General features: G+C 51.7%; 10 protein-coding genes across 10 annotated transcripts; 5 read left to right on the top strand and 5 right to left on the bottom strand.

The window, feature by feature from the left end:
- Positions 1-48: 48 nt before the first annotated feature.
- BD324DRAFT_642311 (hypothetical protein) lies at positions 49-1,318 on the bottom strand (the record flags this gene model as incomplete). The annotated part of the gene is made up of 5 exons (XM_022017476.1): positions 49-340; positions 393-427; positions 479-546; positions 600-905; positions 958-1,318. The coding sequence occupies 5 exons, from the start codon at positions 1,316-1,318 to the stop codon at positions 49-51; spliced, it is 1,062 nt and encodes a 353-aa protein (XP_021870750.1).
- Positions 1,319-1,995: 677 nt separating this feature from the next.
- On the top strand, positions 1,996-2,409 carry BD324DRAFT_651168 (hypothetical protein; the record flags this gene model as incomplete). The annotated part of the gene is made up of 4 exons (XM_022018285.1): positions 1,996-2,025; positions 2,074-2,088; positions 2,203-2,317; positions 2,369-2,409. The coding sequence occupies 4 exons, from the start codon at positions 1,996-1,998 to the stop codon at positions 2,407-2,409; spliced, it is 201 nt and encodes a 66-aa protein (XP_021870751.1).
- A 750-nt stretch (positions 2,410-3,159) lies between these two features.
- Positions 3,160-4,185, top strand: BD324DRAFT_651169 (hypothetical protein; the record flags this gene model as incomplete). The annotated part of the gene is made up of 3 exons (XM_022018286.1): positions 3,160-3,303; positions 3,327-3,917; positions 3,964-4,185. The coding sequence occupies 3 exons, from the start codon at positions 3,160-3,162 to the stop codon at positions 4,183-4,185; spliced, it is 957 nt and encodes a 318-aa protein (XP_021870752.1).
- Positions 4,186-4,373: 188 nt separating this feature from the next.
- On the top strand, positions 4,374-6,090 carry BD324DRAFT_681456 (hypothetical protein). The gene is made up of 4 exons (XM_022019120.1): positions 4,374-5,081; positions 5,143-5,274; positions 5,333-5,856; positions 5,904-6,090. The coding sequence occupies exons 1-4, from the start codon at positions 4,412-4,414 to the stop codon at positions 6,006-6,008; spliced, it is 1,431 nt and encodes a 476-aa protein (XP_021870753.1). The 5' UTR covers positions 4,374-4,411; the 3' UTR covers positions 6,009-6,090.
- Positions 6,079-7,800, bottom strand: BD324DRAFT_461194 (hypothetical protein). The gene is made up of 6 exons (XM_022012850.1): positions 7,524-7,800; positions 7,252-7,470; positions 7,087-7,203; positions 6,903-7,043; positions 6,632-6,854; positions 6,079-6,577 (listed from the first exon to the last, which is right to left on the bottom strand). The coding sequence occupies exons 1-6, from the start codon at positions 7,701-7,703 to the stop codon at positions 6,543-6,545; spliced, it is 915 nt and encodes a 304-aa protein (XP_021870754.1). The 5' UTR covers positions 7,704-7,800; the 3' UTR covers positions 6,079-6,542.
- Positions 7,801-8,941: 1,141 nt separating this feature from the next.
- On the top strand, positions 8,942-11,303 carry BD324DRAFT_626818 (putative glutamate carboxypeptidase protein). The gene is made up of 15 exons (XM_022015930.1): positions 8,942-9,167; positions 9,231-9,248; positions 9,315-9,477; positions 9,546-9,746; positions 9,794-9,911; positions 9,967-10,122; positions 10,172-10,287; positions 10,327-10,383; positions 10,434-10,449; positions 10,497-10,538; positions 10,576-10,617; positions 10,674-10,819; positions 10,877-10,888; positions 10,942-11,145; positions 11,196-11,303. Exons 1-15 carry the CDS (start codon positions 8,962-8,964, stop codon positions 11,247-11,249), a joined length of 1,551 nt encoding a protein of 516 aa, XP_021870755.1. The 5' UTR covers positions 8,942-8,961; the 3' UTR covers positions 11,250-11,303.
- Positions 11,267-12,834, bottom strand: BD324DRAFT_626820 (tyrosine phosphatase family-domain-containing protein). The gene is made up of 2 exons (XM_022015931.1): positions 12,428-12,834; positions 11,267-12,368 (listed from the first exon to the last, which is right to left on the bottom strand). Exons 1-2 carry the CDS (start codon positions 12,758-12,760, stop codon positions 11,340-11,342), a joined length of 1,362 nt encoding a protein of 453 aa, XP_021870756.1. The 5' UTR covers positions 12,761-12,834; the 3' UTR covers positions 11,267-11,339.
- Positions 12,835-13,471: 637 nt separating this feature from the next.
- On the top strand, positions 13,472-17,557 carry BD324DRAFT_626824 (hypothetical protein). The gene is made up of 3 exons (XM_022015932.1): positions 13,472-16,266; positions 16,312-16,723; positions 16,764-17,557. Exons 1-3 carry the CDS (start codon positions 13,616-13,618, stop codon positions 17,511-17,513), a joined length of 3,813 nt encoding a protein of 1,270 aa, XP_021870757.1. The 5' UTR covers positions 13,472-13,615; the 3' UTR covers positions 17,514-17,557.
- An 88-nt stretch (positions 17,558-17,645) lies between these two features.
- Positions 17,646-19,585, bottom strand: BD324DRAFT_626825 (hypothetical protein). Its single transcript, XM_022015933.1, has 9 exons — positions 19,302-19,585; positions 19,102-19,235; positions 18,826-19,027; positions 18,664-18,775; positions 18,549-18,610; positions 18,290-18,488; positions 18,114-18,232; positions 17,834-18,050; positions 17,646-17,770 (listed from the first exon to the last, which is right to left on the bottom strand). The coding sequence occupies exons 1-9, from the start codon at positions 19,510-19,512 to the stop codon at positions 17,701-17,703; spliced, it is 1,326 nt and encodes a 441-aa protein (XP_021870758.1). The 5' UTR covers positions 19,513-19,585; the 3' UTR covers positions 17,646-17,700.
- A 543-nt stretch (positions 19,586-20,128) lies between these two features.
- Positions 20,129-21,315, bottom strand: BD324DRAFT_651176 (hypothetical protein; the record flags this gene model as incomplete). Its single annotated transcript, XM_022018287.1, has 2 exons — positions 20,129-21,123; positions 21,186-21,315. 2 exons carry the CDS (start codon positions 21,313-21,315, stop codon positions 20,129-20,131), a joined length of 1,125 nt encoding a protein of 374 aa, XP_021870759.1.
- Positions 21,316-21,359: the final 44 nt, after the last annotated feature.

A 21,359-nucleotide genomic window follows, 5' to 3' on the forward strand; every position in this document is an offset into this window, starting at 1 on the left:
GCGATCCCGTGAGCACTTCTCTCAACTACTTTCCCTCCATGCAATCCCTCATTGACCTTGGCTCCAGCCAGCAACTATCATAATAGACGCCATCGTTACTTTGGCAATAGCAACAATCTGATCAAAATCGTAACCCTCTCTGAAAGACAAATCTCCACTATTGTGGTACATTGGATCGGCAATGGGACCATTTCGCTCGAAAACTTGAGTCGCTGGGAAACCGAGAGATAGGAAAGATTGATGGTCGGAGCAGCAGGCCTGCGTAGACCCGACCACGAGTTCGGGGGAATAGAGTTTAGATACGTTGCCTACAAAGTAGGACGCCTCTGGTAAGTGGATACTGATAGGATCCGTCAGTTCAAAGCGTGAATTTATCTACCGAATACACTTACGTAGCGGGCAACGCCAGCTGCATTGGCTCTCCGGGCTGAGGTCGAATGTTAATGGGCTTTGGGACAGAGTGGACACTACCACTTACTACATGATATCCCAGCATATCCGCCTGAATGTGGAGCAAGACCTCGCGATTCGTATCCTTCAGATGTCCTGCAGTCGCGTGAGTATTCCGGACGCCGGATCAAGAGGTACCGAGAACCTACCAGCATATGCCCTAGACCCGAAGAGTCCCTGTTCTTCACCTGAGAAAAAGGCCACAATGACCTTTTTGTCAAATTTGATTTTGTATCGTTTGATGGCATCCACTACGCCTAGAAGGTGACCTGACCCCGAGGCATCGTCGTCAGCTCCAGGTGCTCTGGTCATGCCGAATGATCCCCTCGAGTCGTAGTGGGCTGACAGGACGACATGTTCCGACGAATTGTTGGGGAATTCGCAAATGACATTCGGGGCAAAACCCTCCATGTAGTGCATCAACTCGCAGCTCGCCCCAGCCTCTTGAACTTGCTCTGAAAGATTTGGATTAGCACACTACTTATGCAGATGCGACAAGACACTCACTCTTGATCCAATGCGCGGCTTGGAGAGCTCCCTTGGTGAAGGAATGCCTCGATTCAATTCCGCTCGGCGCCTCGCCAGTCAACCACCGGACGTTTCGCCGAAGCGTATCTACATTGATGCTATCGACCACTGTGGCCAGAGAAGGGTCGTGCTCCAACTGATCGGTGAATGTCGCAAGGCGCATCGCGTATTTGTGGGGGACGCCCCAATCGTTGTCCATAGTGTCGAAACTCGCTTTAGGATGTGGCATGGGGCGTTCTGGTAAGGCTACGACCGATATGTGGGTTGGGAGAAGGAGATCGAGGATAGGTAACAAGTCCTTGTGAACGTGACCGGTTCCTGCGTTGTCTGCGGACAACATGATCTCCAATGGTGCCAGATCAGATGTCGTGTCGCGGAGGCCATAGAACCTCTGAGATCCTCTATTCTGCCCATTCGCAAGGGTGTTCGTTACGTACTCCTCCGCTTTCCTCATCATCCCGAACGTCTCGTCGGCATCAAGTCTGGCGACATAGTGGAAATGATTGGGATTAATCTCGGATGCGACTCCAGCAGGGCCGATCCAGATTAACCGTCGGTCTGTCAGATCCATATCGAGGGGAAGCATGATTCCATTTAGGTTTTCCAATGCAGATTGGTCTGCTGAACACTCCGCAGAGGGCAGATAATAATACTCTGGCCACGAGTGGCCGAGAGCACTAGCGTATTGACCATAGAATGACTCCTGGAGGCAGGGAGCCGTAGCGGGTCCGGCGGTGATTAGGATATATCGCCCATTTTTGGAGGGCAATGGAGCCTCGACGGCCGCTCTGACAGTGCTCAACAGGAGGAATCCCAGAAATGAGGCATATGCCTTGTGACTTGTCATGGCAACACAGCGCAGGCCGAAGGTTGTACTACAGTATTTCGGGGAGCAAAGTGAGAAAGACTGCGATGCCTCCCCGCCCCATGCAGCAGGTGCTGTAAATTCGGCGATCACCGAAGTAGTGTACAGGCCCTGGGTTTATGAAGCAGGTCCTTGTCAATGACAGTGAGACCATGAGGAAGAAGGCTTCCGGGCCAGTCATAGTGAGCATCTCTCCATGTAGCTCGCGATATGATGGCTGATCGTCTAAGGTGGCAGGCTGGGTGGTGAGTCGATTGAGCTCCTGATTGTCTCCTTCCAATCCATCTCGGGCGTGCAGCGATCCCCGCCAACCTAGACAAAAGACAGAGACACTTTCGCTGACACCGTGGCGCTCATAGGCACTCTCCGCAGCGACGGTCGCTGCGTTCATCTGGGCCCGAAGAGACCTGACGGCTAGACGACTGGATATCGTCAGGGAGAATAGAAAGGCCAAGTTGGCCGAAGCAAGTGCTGGTGAGTCTGGCCATCTTTCTCCGGAGGTGCGAAGACTTATAAGGGTTTTAGTCGAAGCAACGGTACGAGATCCAACGGATAAACCCTCATAGCATCTTAATCACCTCACTCATCATGTATAATACCATATGATTCTCGCTCGGAGAGGCAAGCACTTTCTCGCGTGCACCTGCTTTTTCCCTGAGCAAGCGGTTTGAAGGGCTTTCACGATCAGGCTTCCGCTTCGTCCCTCATGACCGAGTCTATAGCTTTGTAGATATCTCGAATTCGTGCTCGGAACTCTCTGCGCAGGTGACTCGAGACTCATGGGACGTTCGGCTCGACGATTATCATTATTTCTCGCAGAATGACGAAATTTCATCGTGGTCGAAATTATAATAATTACCTTGCCTCTCTTCGTAACACCGTAGACTACACCCAAGTGATTCAGCTCCATCTCGCTCGTCGCAATGTCCGCTCCCATGCCATCGAGACCTCCATCCAAGGGTCCAAATCCCCTCCTGTTTGTGGGTCTGCTCGCAGCCGGTACGGCCGCTTTCTATGGAATGCTTCAAAGAAAGAAGAACGATCCTAGGGAAAAGGACAGGGGAAAACCGAGAGCCAGTAATAACTTTCCAAGACCTCGGATGACGGACGAGGAAGAACAGGCGCGCAAGATATGATGAGATTGATGTGACAATCAGCTGGAACGGCTGATATGCGACGAGACAAGAATCTGGAGGGTGAACGCAGAAAGGATGTCTGGTGAAAGGAGATGAAGGTGGAGCTATCTGGAGGGTTGGACATCGTCATATGTCGCCTGTCGCTTTTCGAACAGGCCCATACTTGTTCCAGCTACCACCATGTTCAATATGCCAACTCTTACCGAGACGAATCGAGGGGTCGAACCCACTACCCCTTCACAACAACCTGGTCCTCACACCCGAAGAGAAACTCTGCCCTCTAAACACGAGTCTATCTCTTCCGATACTCAATCTCATCACTTGGTATCTCGCCACTTCCGTCCGAGTTGCCTTTCTCGCCGTTATCACCTACGAGTACGGCATTTGCGTATGGGTACTATCACTTAGGCACGCCTGCCGATATCGCAACTCAGAGTCCAGGTATCAACTCAGCCCTTACAACTGCTCATACTCCTTCTGTCGATCCTTCAGTCGTTGCAGTCCAAGGATCTGTCGTGACATCTGACAACAAGGGCCAGATGTTCAAGGACTTGGCTGCAGGCAAGAGGGCGACTCTCGAACCCAAGCGTCAAGGTACAGTCGAACATGGATGGAAAAACGACAAAGGGGACATGGCACAAGAGATCGATGAAGATGTCGTTGCTCCTGCTCTGCCTGCTCGAGGCTCGATCCTAATTGACTATGATGCTTTGGTACAAGTTCCAGGCGCCACTACGAATCTCTGCGCCACGCTATTCGCTTGGAAAGGTTTCGGGTACTCGATCCATATTTGGACCAAAGACAAGGAGGCGACATCGTTCTTACTAGAAGACGACCAAGTCGTGTCCGTAACGCAGTCAAAAAGCGTTGTCGATAGAGTATGGGAGCTACCGACCAGAGGCGGTCAAGAATCACCTCCGGTCGACCCTCTTCAACAAGTGAGGTCGCTCGAGCGCAATCGTAGCTGATTGTCACCCGTTTCAGATTGTTGCCGACAGTACCGCCATATTGATACTGAATACGACAAGTGCTTTCGACCGGGTGTCACAGACACTTACTCAAGGTGTAAATGTGCTCTTGCTGAAAGACCTGTCGCCAATGGGCGAGGAAATCTCGCGGTCTATTCATCCTGACCAAGCGGCAGTGGTGGCGGGTTGGAAGGAGTGTACAGAATGGCTCTTGAACTCGAATGGGGGAGGCCAGTAATCCATGTCAGTTGTCGGCTTCATGTTCTTTCCCTTTGGCTGCAACAGTCAGTGTTGAACCTGATACATCGTACACGAAGATATGCATAGTGCTCAAGCTTCTCGTCCGCAGTGACCAGGCCCGTTCGAACTTGTTGCCGGCTCCGGCGATGACCGGCAAACCGGCGGATGAAGTGATCGACAGCATTCGATGTTCAGCTTTTCTTTTGCCCTACTAGACGCACGCCATGATTAGGGCTATCGGACTCTTGGGTATAGTCGAAGCCCGCATGGTGTCTGAATCATCCTCTTCCTCCTCCTCTCCACCTGCAGAGGGAGCTGCTGGTTCCAGTCCGATCTCTGGGTCGCCGTATTTCACGCCTGTCAAGTCGATCCCGTCTCCATACTGGACTCCACCTCGATCTACTCGACAGACTCGGTCGAGCGCCAGGCAGAAGGAAACCATAGACGAGGTCAATAGATTGTCGTCATCATCATCATCATCCTTAGAAAAGGCCGTGGACGAAGGAGAATTGACGGCGCTGCGTATAGCTGGAGCGATCACCCCCAGGAGCAGACGAAGATCAGAGAGACAACGAACCTCCCAAGTAACGGTGTTGGACTCTCCGACCCACAACCTGGCCGTCCGGAAGCCGTCTCGAGTCAAGCCGAGGGATGTGTACCCTCTTACTCCTGGAACCTCCCCAGATTCTAGCAGACGAGTGAGCGAACGGAGCAGGTCAGGGAAGATCACCACACCAAAACGTCAGAAACGGATTCCAGAAGTCATCATTGCCTTGCCGCCTACGCCTAAGACACCATCGCCCGTCAGGAGAGCATCTCAGCGAGCCAAAATCATCGTAGCGAAAGCTGAGACGGGGATCATTGAGCCAGTGGATAAGATCCTCTTGATACAAGGTGAGGGAGTTTCACATACCGTCATGCTTCGAGCGATCACCACACTCACTTAATCCATCAGAGCGAGTCCGACATGATCCTTGGAAATTGCTTGTAGCGACTACCTTACTGAATGTGACGTCTGGTCGGGCTGCAAGACCGGTTTTCATTGAGATCTTGAAGCGTTGGCCGGACCCGGAATCCTTGGCAAACGGTGAGGATGCGCCAAATGTGATGCGTCTGTCGAAACTAACATTCTCCTCTCTACGCAGCCGACATGCAAGACCTCGTAGACGTTCTGTACCCTATCGGACTCTTTATCCAACGGGCAAATTCCCTCAAGATCATGTCGAAGCAATACCTCGATCTGAGATGGCCAATTCTCACTGGTTCATCTCCATCGCGTCCTTGCAATCCGTACGAAGATCCAATTCCATCTCTACCATTGCCTATCCCGCCATACCTGCCTGAATCTCTCGACGTTTACGTCTTTCGAGGAGCTGGACGGTACGCCTCGGACAGCTTTAGGATTTACAGTCATCTCTTACCTGGGTTCGGTGCTCCGCATCACGAGGCGAAATGGTTATCAAAGCGATCTCGAGCGATAGAGCGTATGCACAAGGTTCAGTCAAGAGATCACCGCGCGCCTGATGAGCTAGGCGAAGAACCCTCTGAGGAAATGCAACTGCTAGACGTCCTTGCCGTCGGGGAATGTCTCAGTGAAGAAGAAGAAGAAGAGGGCGAAGAAGAGTGGCGAGCGGTCAGACCAACAGATAAAGAATTACGGCGTTATCTGGTGAGATCCCACTGGCATTCACGCGGAGTCCGCTGAGCGAGTCGCAGATCTGGCGATGGGGTCTAGAGGGCATCGAATACGACATTATGAAAGGACCAAAGATTACTCGAGCACGGGATAAACGACGATTAAAAGGCTTTAATGTCCAGTAATGATTCTTAACGGGCGTGACAGACAAGAGGGAATCTACATGCTCGAATTGATGCATGTTGCTTAAAAATCGATATATTGTAGGGTCTATATAAACAATGTCTCTCGCTTGCTTGTTCGTCTCACGGCCTCCGAGGTCTTGACTCCACTTGAGATGAACAACTGCAAAATACAACGTTTAGGATGGCGCAGCGAATCTGGAGCGGGGTAGCGGGGTATAGGTGAACGTATCGCACAAGTAGCGGAGGATGTGGAGGACTTGACGAAATGGCAAGCTTGAAGAAACCAATGTTCTGTGCTTTGAGTCTCGAATAGTTTGTTCCCCTGATCTTTGAGAAGGGGCGGTTGCGTCTTCACGGTGAGGTCTCTGCAAAGGTAAAACACTTGTTGTACATCTTCTGAAGCTTGACAAGCATCTCTTCATCTTCTGTGTGTCTAGGCGGGGGCGCACGCTTCCTTGATGCAGGAGCTCGACAGGCTCTTGCAAGTGCAGCGATGGCCCCTGAGGAGAGAGGCTGGTCAGGTTCCGCATAGGGTCAGTGATAAACGGTGTAAATACCGGATGTTAGATCTGACGCAGATGTCAGCGGGACAGAATCGCTCTTGATACAGGAGTTTGACTCACTGAACAGGTCCCAATAGGCTGGGCTTTCTGGGCCTCGAAGCTTTGTCAGAATGGACATGATGGCATAGAACGGGCCATGACGAGATTTGACAAAGTGTGCCAGGCCGCTGCGAGTCACAGATGGTGAGTGGCATAGGTCACGATCAGCACGATTCGGTAAAGCGACTGCAGCTTGACACAAGGCCAGCAGGGCAGTTAATTCTTGTGGACCTTTAGGTCGAAGCTGAATCAGTGTGAGCTGAGTCGTTAATAGAAACACAATGAACCTCACCTCTGCCGAAAGCTCATGATGCGTGACTCTGGTGATAGTTACGGCTCGAGTCTTGCCATCTTGACCTCCACAAGGCATCATCCCATTTTGTCGTTTCTTGAGAATTTTACGAGCTGTCACATCACTCGCCGCTTCAATATACTGGCCAATTGTGAGCTGATGACCTGTGGATGGTCGAGCTCACCATATAGTCCTTCGTTCTGCCATCGAATCGGTCAATAAGGATGTGTATGGGCTGAGGGTGTTCCTGTGGCAGGACATTTTTAGGCAGAAAGTTCTCAACGATCTGGGGAGTGACATCCTAGAGGAGGTTAGCTACGAGGGAGATACGGGAGAAGCTGACCCATGCAACATTGTCGATTCTGAGAACGATTGTATCACTACAACAAGGGGTGGACGCGCCAGGATTGACTGCATTGCAATGTTCAGGCCCATTGTCTTTCGGCACCGGTCCATAATGTCTCTTGATTGAGAGACAATCGCCTTGACAAGCTGTGCATTTGGATGCGGCGTGACTCTTAGTTACCGAAGCGATCGTAGCGGAGAAACAAGTCCAGCAGAGAATGTGCTGTCATCAGTTAGTGGGTCTCTCTCATGTGAGACCTATTATGCTCCGCTCACTCCGCATGGATGGATCATCGTCCAGTTTGATACATTCCTCTTTCGTCCGCACCCAGCGCATCCTCCTCCGAGAGCGCTAATGTCACTGGATGTATCTTCACTTTCTGAACGGTTATTGTAAACTTGAGATCGTTTTGCAAGGGTCTTCACAGGAGGTAGGTAGGCTCTTCGCAGTCGCATTTGCGTCAGCGGTGAAGGCGGTGTCTCATCGGGCAGACAACGATCACGAGCTTGGCATCGATTATTCGGCGGGTGAGGCACGGTTCTTCGGACGCGTCGAGGTGGTGGTGTCTTGTATCGTATGGGTAATCTGACGATCGCTTGAGGAGGCCCGAAACAGTCTTGGATCAATCTGGACTGGGATTCGAGGCGAGTCAGATAGCTCCTATGCCAGAACGTAGACGACAAGGACTCACGAGGATATCCGTATCGACACGACTAGCAATTCCACTTGCAGACGCGTCACTGAATATTACTACAGGATGATCACTGTCTTCCTGAGCTATCCAGCTCTTCTCGCTCCTCGTGCAGCTCCTGTGCTCGGAGTGACCGTCGGGATCGGTCAGAGGCAGAGAGTATGCAACAGGATCGAACTTTTCGGAAGACTGACAGACAGGTGAGGAGAGGGCGGTTTGAGCCGTCTTCAGGACCAGCGACTTGCTCGGAGTGATCAGTTGGGAGACGGAGGCGGATCGTGTCATGCGGTAAAGGGGACGCGGAGAATATCGATCCGACGAGTCTGAGCTGTTGGATGAGATTTCAAGTCGTTGAGGTGAGAAGGGGCCGAGTATGACCGTGGGCGCTCTGCGTCGTCTCACGTGAACCTTCAAGATATCAATTCCGTTATACACTTAACCTCATGCCAAATCACAGTGTAATCGGCAGCCATTGCACTACGGTGCTGCCCCTTACTCACCACTTGTGCTTTGTTTGTCGCCTCCTCTGGTGGACTCGCTCTTTCCGATACTGTATCCTGGAGATCATCTTGGCCTAATGGCGAATCTATTTTGATATCCGACTGTGACTTGCTACGCAGGACTGACTCGTAGATCTTGCATCTGATCGAAGGATCAAGCGGCGTCGACTCGTTCAGGTACAGCGAGAGTGTAATCGCCATGGTGTGTTTGGCCGAGTGATCGGACAATGGCTGTGGCGAAGGGACACGCGAGTGACTCTAGAACGTTAGTGCAGTCGGATTAAGTAGAATACTGAGGGAGTTCTCAGCAGGCAGAAGGCTAGCACATGAAGCGAAGAAGAAGAAGAAGAAGAGGTCAAGGAGCTTTGGGACTCTAAGTATAAGAAGAAGGTGGTCCAAGCAGGTGGAGGTCTTCGAGCGGTCAACGCCGCCATTATCCACGTGGCTCATCCCAGCGCTTAAATCGGTCGAAAGCTCCGACCCGAGGGGGTGTGAAGGCGATATTGTCTAAAGAGTTATCGCATGTTCACACTTGGACGATTGATCAGATCTACAAGTACTTCAAATATCATCGCAAAGAGGCCTTTGAGACTACAACGCGTGTCATTTGTCAGACCTTTTACACATATTCCCTACTCCAGCATGGCGACTTCGAAAATCAATAAATGGGTGGATGAGAACCAATCTCACCTCATTGACAGACTGGCCAAGGCTGTCGGCATCCCTTCGTGAGTTGGACGAGGCCGAGCGAGCGTGAACAATGGTCATGTCGAGCTGATTACGTACAACAGAGTCTCTGGCAATATTGCGTGCGTAGGAATTGACAGCTTGCCTCGCTCGGTCGCATGCTGACGCTTGACCCCTCTCGCTCGCAGCTACATCAAGGATGTCGAGCGCATGGCCGAGTTCCTGATCGAGCAATTGACTGAACTCGGGGTCAAAGCGGAGACACGACCAGTTGGAAAGCACCAGCTTGACGGCAAGGAAGTCGACCTCCCGCCCGTCGTCATTGGACATATCGGAAACGACCCCAACAAGGTGGGTCAAGTGTGCGGCCATGTTCATCCCCACGCTAATAACCTCCACGTTTTTCCTCTACGAATCAGAAAACCCTTCTGATTTACGGTCACTACGATGTCCAACCTGCTCTCAAGGAGGATGGATGGAAGTTTGACCCCTTCACTCTCACAGTCGACCCTGAGGGTTCTGGGAAATTGTACGGACGAGGATCAACCGATGACAAGGGTCCTGTTCTTGGATGGCTGAACGCTCTTGAAGCTCACAAGGAAACTGGAACGGAACTGCCTGTGGGTTAGGACCTCTTATATCTAGATTCAAAGCTGAGCCCTGCTAGGTCAACCTCAAAATGATCTTCGAGGGTATGGAGGAGAATGGCTCTGATGGTCTTGACAAGTTTATCGAGTCCGAGAAGGATAAGTTCTTCGCCGGAGTAGACTGCATGTGTATCTCGGGTGAGTGAGGCACCGGCTCAAAGTCCTCATGCACTGAAAAATAACTCTTCCACAGACAACTACTGGCTCGACACCAAGACCCCTTGCTTGACTTACGGTCTGCGAGGAATCAACTACTACGAAATTAGAATCTCTGGACCTGATAGAGATCTCCACTCCGGTGCTTTCGGGGGAGCCATTCACGAGCCGATGACTGATTTAATCAGCCTCAGTGAGTCTACGAATGTCAAGTTCGATATGACACCGGCTGATATTTGCAGTGTCCAAGCTCGTTTCGCCTCAGGGAGAGATCCTTATTCCCGGAGTCAAGGACCTCATTGCTCCTGTGACCAAAGACGAACAGGAGAAATTCGAGGCGATTCACTTTGAGATGAAAGTGAGTAATGAGCATTGACACAAGGCTGAACAATTTCAGGATATCCACGATGCTATTGGAGGAGACGTGACCTTGACCAATGACACTGTCAAGACTGTGAGCTGCGCGAAGCTTGAGATGGTGCAAGGCTGACTCCAGTATCTCAGTTGATGGGCCGAATGAGTCAGTTGCGATCACTCTCGGTGGATCGTGATGTTAAAGCTCCTTAGGAAACCCCAGTCTGTCCTTGCACGGTATCGAGGGAGCCTTCTGTGAGTCGAAAATGCCTGACATCTAGCTCATGGTCAGCTGCCGTCGGATCAAAGACCGTCATTCCATGCTCTGTCAAGGGTAAGTGACGTTTTCGTCCTTACTTCAGTTCGAGACAACCGCTGACATGATTCCAGGCAAGTTCTCTATCCGTCTTGTCCCCAATCTCGGGATTAAGAACACTACCGACTTGGTCATCAAATACGTCAACGACGAGTTCATGAAGCTTGGATCTAAGAATAAGTGTCAGGTCGTTCTGACACATGGAGGAGAGCCCTGGATCGTGAGCCAATCAGGCGTTGTGTGACAAATGCTTGCGACTGACCATCTCGTCCTACAGACCGACCCAAACGTCAGCTTATGTTCACTTTAATTGGTTGATGGCGCAAGCTGACTTCTGTCCAGCACTACTCTTTCAGGGCCGCTCACAAAGCCACTGAAACCGTCTGGGGACAAGCGCCAGACTACACCAGAGAGGGAGGATCCATTCCGATCACATTGGAGTTCGCCAACATTCTCGGCGTCAACATTTGTCTGTTGCCTGTCGGACGTGGAGATGACGGTGCGCACTCGACAAACGAAAAGTTGGACACGTCAAACTACATTCAGGCGAGTGCGACGACTGTTAAGAGAATCGCACCATTGACGACATCTTTCAGGGCACAAAATTGTTCGCAGAATATATGCACAACCTTGCTGCCGAGCAGGCGTAGAGTTGGATACATTTTTGCCCAGACGCATGCAAAAGATGCATGATATCGCTGATGCAAGTATGACTCTGGTAATTGCCTACGGACAGCGTGTTATGTAAAACCCGCCAGGTCCAAGGCGCTGATATACTGCGACTGAGGCTGGAACTCGTCCTCTTCCTGCTCATCCTCATCCTCGTCGTAATCGTCCTCTTCTTCGTCCTCGTAGTCATCTTCCTCGATGATGCCCTCCTGCCCCTCCTGATCATCGTATTCTCCGTCCATGAGTACCTCCTCCGGCGTTGTGCTACCATTATCTTCGTTATCCACCTCTCCATCTGTACTTCCAGCAGCATAGGATGAGGAAATCGTATTGAAACGGCTGAAAACTGTCGAATGTGGGCTCTCCATGACGCTCTGTATAGACATGACGGGCTCGAGGGTGGCGGTACGTGAAAAGTTGACTGCTCGATTTTGTCTCGCCTGAGAAGTCGGCGAGCCCATGATGGCATCCGGTAGTTCAATGACTGCGGCTCCGGAAATACCATGAGGTGAAGAGCCAAGCATGTTCGGACTTGTCCGACTATCTTCTGCTCGTGTAGAGGTCCGAGAGAGGGTGGTATTGTTCAGTGCGGGTAGTAAGGGGGAGAGACCTGAGCCTTGTGGTATGGCAGGATAGTTGAGTCGCATGGTTGGATGGCGTCTAGCTTGAAGAGGATGAGGAAAGGGCAAATAAGATTTAGGATGAGCAGGTTCAGATTTTGTCCTATCACGTTCACGTCGTTGTGATGCGGTCTGAGGGATAGATGGCGCTTGAGACGCCGACGGAGGTGCAGCTGTGCCAGCGCCAATGCCCATGCCACTGTTGGTTCCTACAGGTGTTGTTGTAGGACTTGGCCACAACCAAGAAGGATAAGGTAGAGCTGGGAGAGTGAACGTGGAGTCGGACGAAGAGAGATACGAAGTGATGAATGGGACGAGGGAAAAGTCTTCATGATCCGGTTCATAGCGACACATTTCATCAATTATACTGTCCATGTGCCATCCTTGAAGTTTCCGAAGACAAGCGACGATAAGGGTGGTGTGTGATATCCCATCCACATCAGCAATGTACAGTGGGTACATTGATCTGTCGAGGATGAGCTTAAAAAGAGGATATATCAGTCAAGCTCTATAATCGGGACATCGACCTCATGGCACACCTTCAATACCTCTCCCACCTCTGTCTTCCCTATACCCAGCTTTTCCTCACCCATAACGTCTGCCTTGATCCATTTTGTTTCCACACCATTGTTTTTGGCCCACGAACCAAGTGGAAGTGCCGAGGTCACCTCATCGGCAGATAGATATACCAAGGTCTTGATACGCTTCTGCTGGACGAAGGAAAGATTCCGCTCAAGCGGGATGGATCCTCGGTACAAGACCTCAGTGAATGGGTCTGGTGCCTGATTAGATGAGCTCTGTATGGGCGGGGGTGGGAAGGTCAGACACGACGCAACAATGGAGAAGTAGTATGGTGGAGTGAGCTTAGACATGCAAGACGAGAAGGGGGAGACGATGAGGACGGCCGAAGCAGCGATCAAGATCAGGATTACAGAGCTGCGTCGGTTCAACTTTTGACCGTGAATGGACAGCTGCATGATCGAAGATGAAATGGCGGCGATCGCCGCTCCTCTGGCATCATGCAGGCTTGCACCCCAGGCCTCCTTTGCAGATAGACTGTTCAATCGACGCAGTCGTCCGACACACTCTGCACGTCAGGACTCCATATAGCATGCAGAGGCTATGTCGAGGCATTCCATCTGTGTATATGTGGCAGTGAGTCTGAAGACCAGCCAGCCCTAGACGATCTTCTGTGATTGAAACATTGCCTTTCTTTTGCGTCATATGTCAATGGCAAATCCCATGCATTATTGAGGCAGAATCATTATTCAGTGATCACCTTGGTCATTTGCCGCTGCTGCTGCTACTGCTGCTGCTTCACTTGCAGCCGCCTCTTCCCTCCTGCTCAGCAGCGTGGTCGTCGTGGTGGCTGTAATTGCTTCGTCATCAGCGCCGTTGTCGTCGTCGTCGTCGTCTTCGTCTTCGGGCTTGACATCATCTGTCCCATCGTCTATTGAGTCATTAGCCGGGAAGGGCAGTTGAATATCAATGAAAATTACTGGAAACAGCAATTTTTGGGAGGTCACAGTAGGCTGAAAAGGTGATCGACACAAGTCCCAAGGAAAACCTTTTGTCTCGTTTGATTTTTATCCTGTTTGCAACATCAACAAGCGTCGTGATCAGATCTCTCTCTCTCTCTCTCTCTCTCTCAATCTGCGTGCTGCTGCTTGGCTGTAGATTCCCTCTCCTGCTCATTGCCCCCACGCCACCCTCTCCAATCCATCGACATGCCCAAACCAACCCTCATCCAAACTGTCTTTCGGAAACCCACCAGATCCTACGCCAGCGCCAATTACCGAAATCCTTATGCAGACTATGACGATGATAGTCTTTACGACTCATACAGGTCTGCATCGCCCGCGCCGTCAAAATATACCTCGCATATGGATCATGGGGTCCACTTGGGATACACAGAGATCAATAACCCACGTTATGCGACTGCAGGCGGCTCGTCAAAGAGGAGATCAACAGTCTCTGGAGGAGCAGGTGTCGCCCGAGCGTCTGTCGCCACTGAAACTGGAGATGGTTCGACTCAACCCAGTGCAGGGACCATGTTTCCTAAACCCGTCAAGAGGACAAGTGGCACAGTCTCCGTACGAGGAACCATGGTAGTCGTCACGTCGAATGATGTTGACGACTTGACCGAAGTGACGAGGTCAGGGACAGTCAAAAAGAAGAAGAAGAAGACATTGTCTCAACCTGGTGGAAGTGAAGTGGGATCAGTGATTTCCAGCGTATCGCGGACACCAACAGCACGCCGTACCAATCAATCCGCTCCATCGACCCTGGCTCATCCGAAACCCTCATCGTCTGTGAGGTCGAGGACTCCTCGACCAGAGTACGACATTGTCGATTCATCCGCATCCTCTCCTCAATCTACCATGGCTCCTCCTCCTCTGCCGCGAAGGAAGCCTAAACCTGCTCCTATCTCGACCCCTCTGGAATCGATGATCGCACCTCCCTTGACTCCGCCTATCTCAGAGAAATCTGATTCAAATTCTAGACATCGGGATTATCACTCTGGCCCAGAGGATCCAAACGAACATCCTGCCCCTCTCCCTACACGACCTATCAAGTCACCAAAACGCAAATCTGTTGGTAGCGCCACTCACATGGATGACGACGGGGACGAGCAAGACATCTTCTATACACCAAAGACCAGTATTGACCCAAACTCCGCCAGATCAACCATGGTCGAACCTCCTACTTCAGCTCAACTCGCCCCACCTGCACCACCTGCCGTCGTCTTTCAGCCTGCTACACCTGCTGTAGAGCCGGACGAGACACCATTCCATTCTGAGCAGAGCTCTACTGTCTCCGCCACCCTGCATCCGAATGACAATCCAATCGAGAAAGTCACACCTCGACGTTCAAGGGACTCAGTCCAATCACCAACACCAAAGAGACGCACTCGTAAAGCGCCTCCACCTGTCGACCCGACAGGCGACGATGCGGATGACGCAGAGAGCGGCGCGAGTGAGATTGGAGCTGAGGAATCACAGGAGCTAGAAAGCAGACGTGTCTCCCCTGGAGCCCCTAGTCGAGTGGATTCTGCCCGTTCTAGTCCAATCGAGGGATCCCGTTCTCGACCGCCATCCGTGACGGACTCGAGTAGAGAACCTAGGCCTAAATCTAGAGCTTCGGCACGAGGATCAAATTATGATGATTTCGTGGTCGTTCGACGAGATTCGTCCTATGCTAGATCGGAGGTCTCCCTAGGAGGTCGATCGGCTCGATCGGCTCGATCCGGACGCGAGGGCTCTGTCAGCGGCACGAGCGGGTACGGCAAAGGCGGTTGGGCGGCCGCCGCTGCGAGCGCTTCTGGTGCCACTTCACCGGTTGGCATGTACATGCCTACGAATGGACACGATGGATGGGCAGATTTCCATCCCCCGCCCAGACAGTCCAAATTCACTCCCCTCCCTCCAGCATCTCAACCTCAGACGTTTGATCGACTTGTGCACGGCGTACAAGATCGGCAAGAACCGCCAGAAGAGTCATACCCGAGTTCTTACGAGAGCTCAGACGATGAAGATGATCAACTCCCTCAACCGAGTCGATCCTATGCTCGACGCACAAACGATCCTTCACCATCGCACAGTCTACCGAGCTCCAACAGCGCACCTACCCCGCCCGAAGTGTATCAACAGCAGCGCTTAGATCAACTGATGATTCACCAACCCTCCCGTCTGGCTCCCGAATCTGAGCCTGATTCGCCCAGTTCCTGGCACCAGGACACATTAAGACGGCTGGTAGGAATATCCCTTGGGAATGGCCCGATCAATCACCCCGGTTTGCCCGAACGACCGGACTCCCGATCCGAGCTTTACGCTACAATTCCCCGAATCGATACAGATACGAGCCCTGACGGACGTCCATCATCACGTCGAAGTCAAACTGCTCCTTCCGAGACTGCCACTTACCTCTCTATGCCATATAGCACTCGATCCTACTCTGATCGCCCAATGTCACCCACTCGAGAATTCAGTGGTCCACCTCGGCCTAGCTCTCGAGTCGGATTCGAGCCGCCATCCATGTTGAACCCAGACACCCTGACTCTTCTACCTGAAATGTCGGCAGAAGATTCCGCCAAAACCTACGAAGCGCCGGAGATACCCCGACCACCGTCTAGAAAACAGGGCAGTGTGAAGCGAGCTGCGAGCGTCTTCAGTGTCCGCTCCAGAGCATCCAAAAGCGAATTTGAGGATTATGCGGAGGAGAGAAAGGACGTTGTTGGCGAGTTGTTGCCGATCCGCAAGGCGAAATCCGCAGTCAGCTTCAGAAACAGCGGTCAACAGGATTGGGAAGGTAGCAGTGCGGGAGAGGGCGTCTTGATGGAGTCTCATGGTAGAGATTCAGATAGCGTCGGAGGTTACACGTGAGTGCTAGAGTGTGATCGACCTGAAGCTGACTCGTTGTCCAGGAGTGGTCTCGTTCTGCCTGCCGGAGCATACAAGCCTGCCGATCCTACCAAGAGTGCATCCGAGATCAATGCTCGAATCCTCGGTATGCCCCATGCCAATATGGCTGCCGTTACGCTGGCCACACTGCCATCACGAGATACCCCACTCCATCTTCGTACCATGAACCCTCCCGTCGACTTTACGTCATATGTCAAACCTCCCACGAAAGTCGGCAAGGGTCAACTTTTGGTGCAGATATACGCCACTGCTGTCGACGTTTCGGATATCAGGGCGCTTGACGACAAGACGAAGGCCGATGTGCACAAGTGGGTTCCGGGCCGAAGCTTCGTCGGACGGTGCTTGAGTGCTGGGATGGACGAAAAGGACATTGTCAGGGGTGATATCGTTGTGGGCCTGCTGGATATCAAGAAGGTGAGAGCAGATGACAAAGACGGTCGTGCTGATCACTCAGAGCGGTGCACTGGCCGAATACATCCTGTGCGATCGCCGTCGACTCGCGCGAGCTCCCTACCCTACTTCCTTGACCTTGGAACAGATGTCTCTCTTGCCCCTGCAAGGTATTCCCGCGGCTCGGTTGATTCGAGCGGCACTGGTCCGCAACTCTCGGGCTCTCATCATGGACGCCAATGCCGGTATCGCCGCATTGATCTGCCAAGAAATGAGTCGAGCCGGCGTCAACGTGACTGCGCTGATCCCCGGAGGAGAAGACACACACGAAGCTCAAACGGCATGTATGGCGAATGGCGCGCGAGGTGTCTTGATCGGATCACCGGCAGCTGTCATTTTGAGTTTGGATGAAGGTGGATGGGATTTCATTTTCGATACTGCGGGTGGTCAACGAGTATATGAAGCTGCGAAGCGGATCTTAAAGAATGGAGCGAGATTGGTCAGTACGGTCAAATACGACGTCAATGCCGTTTCGCCCATTCATAATCGGACGTCTGGATTCAAAGCCCTCCGAATGGCATTTGCAAACAAGCGCAAGGATTCAAAATTCATTTCGTTCGAATACCTCGCTCCGGCTGGAACGGGAGAACCAGAGGTAGATGCCTCTGGGATGGACTGCAGAGATGTCTTGGAGGACACTGCGATGGTTGGATTTAGACCCGTCGTGAGGGATGTTTTCCCCTTGGAAAGGGGTCCAGAGGCGTTCAAACCTGTCAAGGGGCCCCATGTGTCGGTCGTCAGGTTGGTCAACTAGGAGTTTGAGTGGATCATATCTTGAACATGCATTTATAATTTGAGTGTTACCTGGGCGAATGGACAAACAGCGCAGGCTTTGACATTGCATCACTGTGATTTGAGGTACGAATGCCATGTATGTGGCTTGTGGCTGACGACGAACGCATTGCATACACGCAACTCTACTAATCTATCTACACCAATCTTCAAACCTTTGCCTTTTGATGCGCTGCTTCCTTTAGGTTATCCCTTTTGACGACCATTCGAGTCCAAGCGCTGAACAAAACATATCTCAGTACAGATCATCTGTGAATACCTTGCGGCCTCCCCGCCACTCACCGCTCATATTGGACTGCTGGCTGAACAGCGCATCCGAGCTCTTCAGCGGCTTTCAATGGGAAATCAATATCTCTCAAGACTTCTCTTGCGAACAAGACGACGTCTAAATCTTCGTTTTGCAAGATATCGTTGGCTTGCGCTGGCTCAGTGATGAGTCCGACGGATCCAATAAGGACACCGGGGACGTGTTGCTTGATGTGAGTTGCGAAGTGGACCTCTGGACAGGATCACAATCAGTTCGGCTAGACTACTGTGCGGGGATAACCTTTAAAGGACTCACGGTAACCGGGTTTGATATCAATCTTTTGTCGGGGATCAAGGCCACCCGAGGAAACGTCGATAAGGTCTACACCGACGTCTTTGAGTTTTTGGCAGAGCAACGTCGTTTGGTCGATACCCCTGGAACGAGGTTGTGAGTACGGAGATCTGTTTGCTACTCTTTCAAATCACACTCACCACCATCTCCACTCGCCATTCGCATCCTTCTCTGGTCCCAGTGATTCGTCCAACCAATCAGATGCACTTAGACGGAAGAACAACGGTTTGTCCCAAATCTTTCGAATCGCCGCAGCCGTCTCTACCCCGACTTTGACTCGGTTCTCAAATGATCCACCGAATTCATCCGTTCGTTTGTTTGAAACGGGGTCGAAGAATTCTGTCAAATGACCTCCGTCAGACAGTGTCCGGTCCTGCAAACAGTGTAATGAAGTCTCACCATGGAAGAGGTAGCCATGAGCTCCATGGATCTCGATAAAGTCAAATCCGATCTTTTTGCACCTGACGCCATCGCCGTTCAGCACACTACCAAGTTTGCTTGGATCGCGACTCACCTCTCGGCGGCATCCACGAACGCCTGCATGACCTTTTTGACATACTCTGTGCTCGCTTCCGCTGGAAGAGGGTATTCGCCATCATGATAGGAGAGCTCCGAGGGAGCCATGACTGTAGCTCAGGTTCAGTTACGACGTCACCATATTTCTACAATAACTCACCAGTCTCGGGCCATCCTCCAACTTCATCCGTCGACACAATACCTTTACATCCCTCTTCCTTGGCTCGGGTCTCCACCCAAGGCGCCAGAGTTGATGCCTTTCTGCCCGCATGAGCGAGTTGAATACCGATCTTGCCTCCAACAGCATGAACATAATCTACTTGTCGTTTAAGAGGTTCAATCTGACTGTCTGTCCACAATCCCTGTGAAGGAAGCAAAGCAAGTGGGTGTCAGCACTTTGTCTCCGACAGCATCATAAGAGTCAAGTTTGACCCACTGCGTCTTCAGGAGAGATTCTTCCTTCCGGGACCACTCCAGTAGCTTCGATGATGATGTTACCCCATCCTCGCATCGCCATACTTCCAATATGGATAAAGTGGTGGTCTGTAGCATGTCCATTGTCGCTAGAATCTGTCAAGGGGGGTCGGTCCCATCAGCACACAAATGCCATTTCGAATGATATGGATCAACACGTACATTGACACATGGGCGAGACCCAAGCTCTATTGCCAAATTCTATACCCTTGATCGTCAATGGTTCAAACAACTTCGGAGGGTGAGCATTTTGGGGAAACTTGTCGGAGGGGAGGAGTGAACCGATGGGTCGCGGTTGTTGGACGATGTACTCATGGTACCCTTTTACCCCTTCGTTCTTGTAGGGGGCGAGGTTCTCAGTGTTACGAGGCATGGTGAGTGGATTTGAAGTGAGTGTGTTTTGCTGAAGTGCTTTTCAGAGAACTCAGATATGTGAGATGCCCCCCTCCACCTCCTCGTTATATATCACTTTCCGATCTTCTCGGATGATGATCAATAAGCATAAAAAAGATGGGAACACGTGGCGATGGATCTTGTTTTGCTGACAAAACCTTTGATGTCATGAGAGAAAAAGTCAGCATTGTTCGTGTGGCTACTGTGGAGCTGTTTGAGGCATAAGACATCGAGCTCGAATGGCGTGCTTGGGTCAGTCAGTGGGGAGAGAGGCTCCGCGACCGGATCTTGAGAGTCAACAGGTGGAGATATTCGGCAGACTACGGCCAAATAATGTAATCAATACTCAGCGCCGATGTGACCATGCTAGTCCCAATACGTTCCGAATGACATGCGTTCATGTATAATATTACAACGTGTTATGGATGGTATACAGTGCAGTGTGCTGAAAGACAAGAGCAATAGTCCCCCGGCCCAAAAAAAAAATTACCCCCTTATAAGACAAGCAGTCGGCACAAGCTTGCACAGATAAGAGCGATAACTTCCACTGACAGGATTGGTGTCGACGTCCTTCAGAGTACGAGCTTCGTGCTCTCTCATATCCCATCGACGAGCTTCAGCAGCTCCGCAGCGCTCGCATCGCCGCTGCGAATTACTTCGCTCAGATCAAAGCTGTCATCTCCGAGACCATCCGAGTCGTCTGAAGCAGGCATGGGTATTACCAAAGGGGGTTGATGTAGGTCTGCCGACATAGGAGCGGGGATCCGAGTGGCCAGTTCGCCAGATTTGTTTCTTGAGCGTGCGGCAGAATGAGGGCTGATGGTCGGTGCAAAGGCTGGCAGTTTTCCACATGGATGTGACGCTGATGCTTGTAGGGGAATGGGTAGCTGTGGTCGCAATATTGAGTTTGCCGGACATGTGGCCGCCTTGTTGCCTGGCGTCTTGGCATTCACACTTCGGAGCCCTATGCGGAGGCCTGAACCATGGGTACGTGGCGATTTGGGAGTTTTGAGCGAGCAATTAGAGATTAGAGACGACATGGAAGAGCTGGAGGAATGACGTTGGAGGATGGTGGATTGGCGTTGGGGTGTTATACGGGATGTCGTCGGTGCGGTGATCAGCTTCGAATCTTTCTTCCCATCTGCGCTATCGTCTAGGGCGGTTTCGTCCTGCAAAGCAAGATTGGACGATCGTACAGCTAGCACACCATGAGTCGGCGAATCCACATCCCTCCGATGATTATTTCGAGGGGTCCGAAGAGAATCGACTTCTACATTCTCTCCAATCAGTGAGGGAAATAAGCTGGCTCGCAAGCTTCTTCTTCCTCTATCCAGCTGTCCTAGGACACTCGCAAGCTCAATCCTAGAGCTAGAGTTGCCAGAGACCACAGGCGCACTGCTTGTATTCCGCTTTGGATCAAAATTGGTTGCCCTCTGCGATCGATTCGGACGTTTGCGTTTCGGTCCCAAGGAGCTCGGACCAGGCTCTCTGGAAGTGGATGCTATGAGTTGACGCTGGGATGGTGAAAAAGCCAAGAGGGAGCATGCCGGTCGAGCTTTCTGTGAAGGTAGAGGAGTCGTCCTGGCGTTGTCTGTGGGAGAGGCAGAGTCAACATGATTTCATCGTATACACAACATGCATGCTCGCGCTCACCCTGCTCAGCAGACTCGAGGAGTTCTTTCCTGAGATCAAGTTCGTGCTTCCATGACAAGCCACTTCCCGCCTCTTCCAAACCCCTCTTGGTCCTGCTTCGAGTCGTGGGCGAATCCATGGCGTAGTCCATTTTTGGGTCTACCCAACCGCGGGATATCCCTGATAAAGAGGTCA

The sequence above is a fragment of the Kockovaella imperatae genome, assembly GCF_002102565.1.
Source record: "Kockovaella imperatae strain NRRL Y-17943 chromosome Unknown BD324scaffold_7, whole genome shotgun sequence".
Classification (NCBI taxonomy): domain Eukaryota; kingdom Fungi; phylum Basidiomycota; class Tremellomycetes; order Tremellales; family Cuniculitremaceae; genus Kockovaella; species Kockovaella imperatae.

Coding starts and splice junctions, on each gene's coding strand:
- BD324DRAFT_626818 (XM_022015930.1), top strand. CDS start 8,962: ATGTTCACACTTGGACGATTGATCAGATCTACAAGTACTTCAAATATC. Junction 10,123..10,171: donor GACTGATTTAATCAGCCTCA/GTGAGTCTACGA, acceptor TGATATTTGCAG/TGTCCAAGCTCGTTTCGCCT. Junction 10,539..10,575: donor CGGTATCGAGGGAGCCTTCT/GTGAGTCGAAAA, acceptor GCTCATGGTCAG/CTGCCGTCGGATCAAAGACC.
- BD324DRAFT_461194 (XM_022012850.1), bottom strand. CDS start 7,703: ATGCGACTGCGAAGAGCCTACCTACCTCCTGTGAAGACCCTTGCAAAA. Junction 7,471..7,523: donor CGATGATCCATCCATGCGGA/GTGAGCGGAGCA, acceptor AACTGATGACAG/CACATTCTCTGCTGGACTTG. Junction 6,578..6,631: donor AGCCTATTGGGACCTGTTCA/GTGAGTCAAACT, acceptor CATCTGCGTCAG/ATCTAACATCCGGTATTTAC.
- BD324DRAFT_626820 (XM_022015931.1), bottom strand. CDS start 12,760: ATGTCTAAGCTCACTCCACCATACTACTTCTCCATTGTTGCGTCGTGT. Junction 12,369..12,427: donor AGGTGGGAGAGGTATTGAAG/GTGTGCCATGAG, acceptor CCTCTTTTTAAG/CTCATCCTCGACAGATCAAT.
- BD324DRAFT_681456 (XM_022019120.1), top strand. CDS start 4,412: ATGATTAGGGCTATCGGACTCTTGGGTATAGTCGAAGCCCGCATGGTG. Junction 5,082..5,142: donor TAAGATCCTCTTGATACAAG/GTGAGGGAGTTT, acceptor TTAATCCATCAG/AGCGAGTCCGACATGATCCT. Junction 5,857..5,903: donor AAGAATTACGGCGTTATCTG/GTGAGATCCCAC, acceptor AGCGAGTCGCAG/ATCTGGCGATGGGGTCTAGA.
- BD324DRAFT_626825 (XM_022015933.1), bottom strand. CDS start 19,512: ATGCCTCGTAACACTGAGAACCTCGCCCCCTACAAGAACGAAGGGGTA. Junction 18,776..18,825: donor TGGAGGATGGCCCGAGACTG/GTGAGTTATTGT, acceptor CCTGAGCTACAG/TCATGGCTCCCTCGGAGCTC. Junction 18,489..18,548: donor TCATGGCTACCTCTTCCATG/GTGAGACTTCAT, acceptor GTCATTTGACAG/AATTCTTCGACCCCGTTTCA.
- BD324DRAFT_626824 (XM_022015932.1), top strand. CDS start 13,616: ATGCCCAAACCAACCCTCATCCAAACTGTCTTTCGGAAACCCACCAGA. Junction 16,267..16,311: donor GATAGCGTCGGAGGTTACAC/GTGAGTGCTAGA, acceptor CTCGTTGTCCAG/GAGTGGTCTCGTTCTGCCTG. Junction 16,724..16,763: donor GCCTGCTGGATATCAAGAAG/GTGAGAGCAGAT, acceptor CTGATCACTCAG/AGCGGTGCACTGGCCGAATA.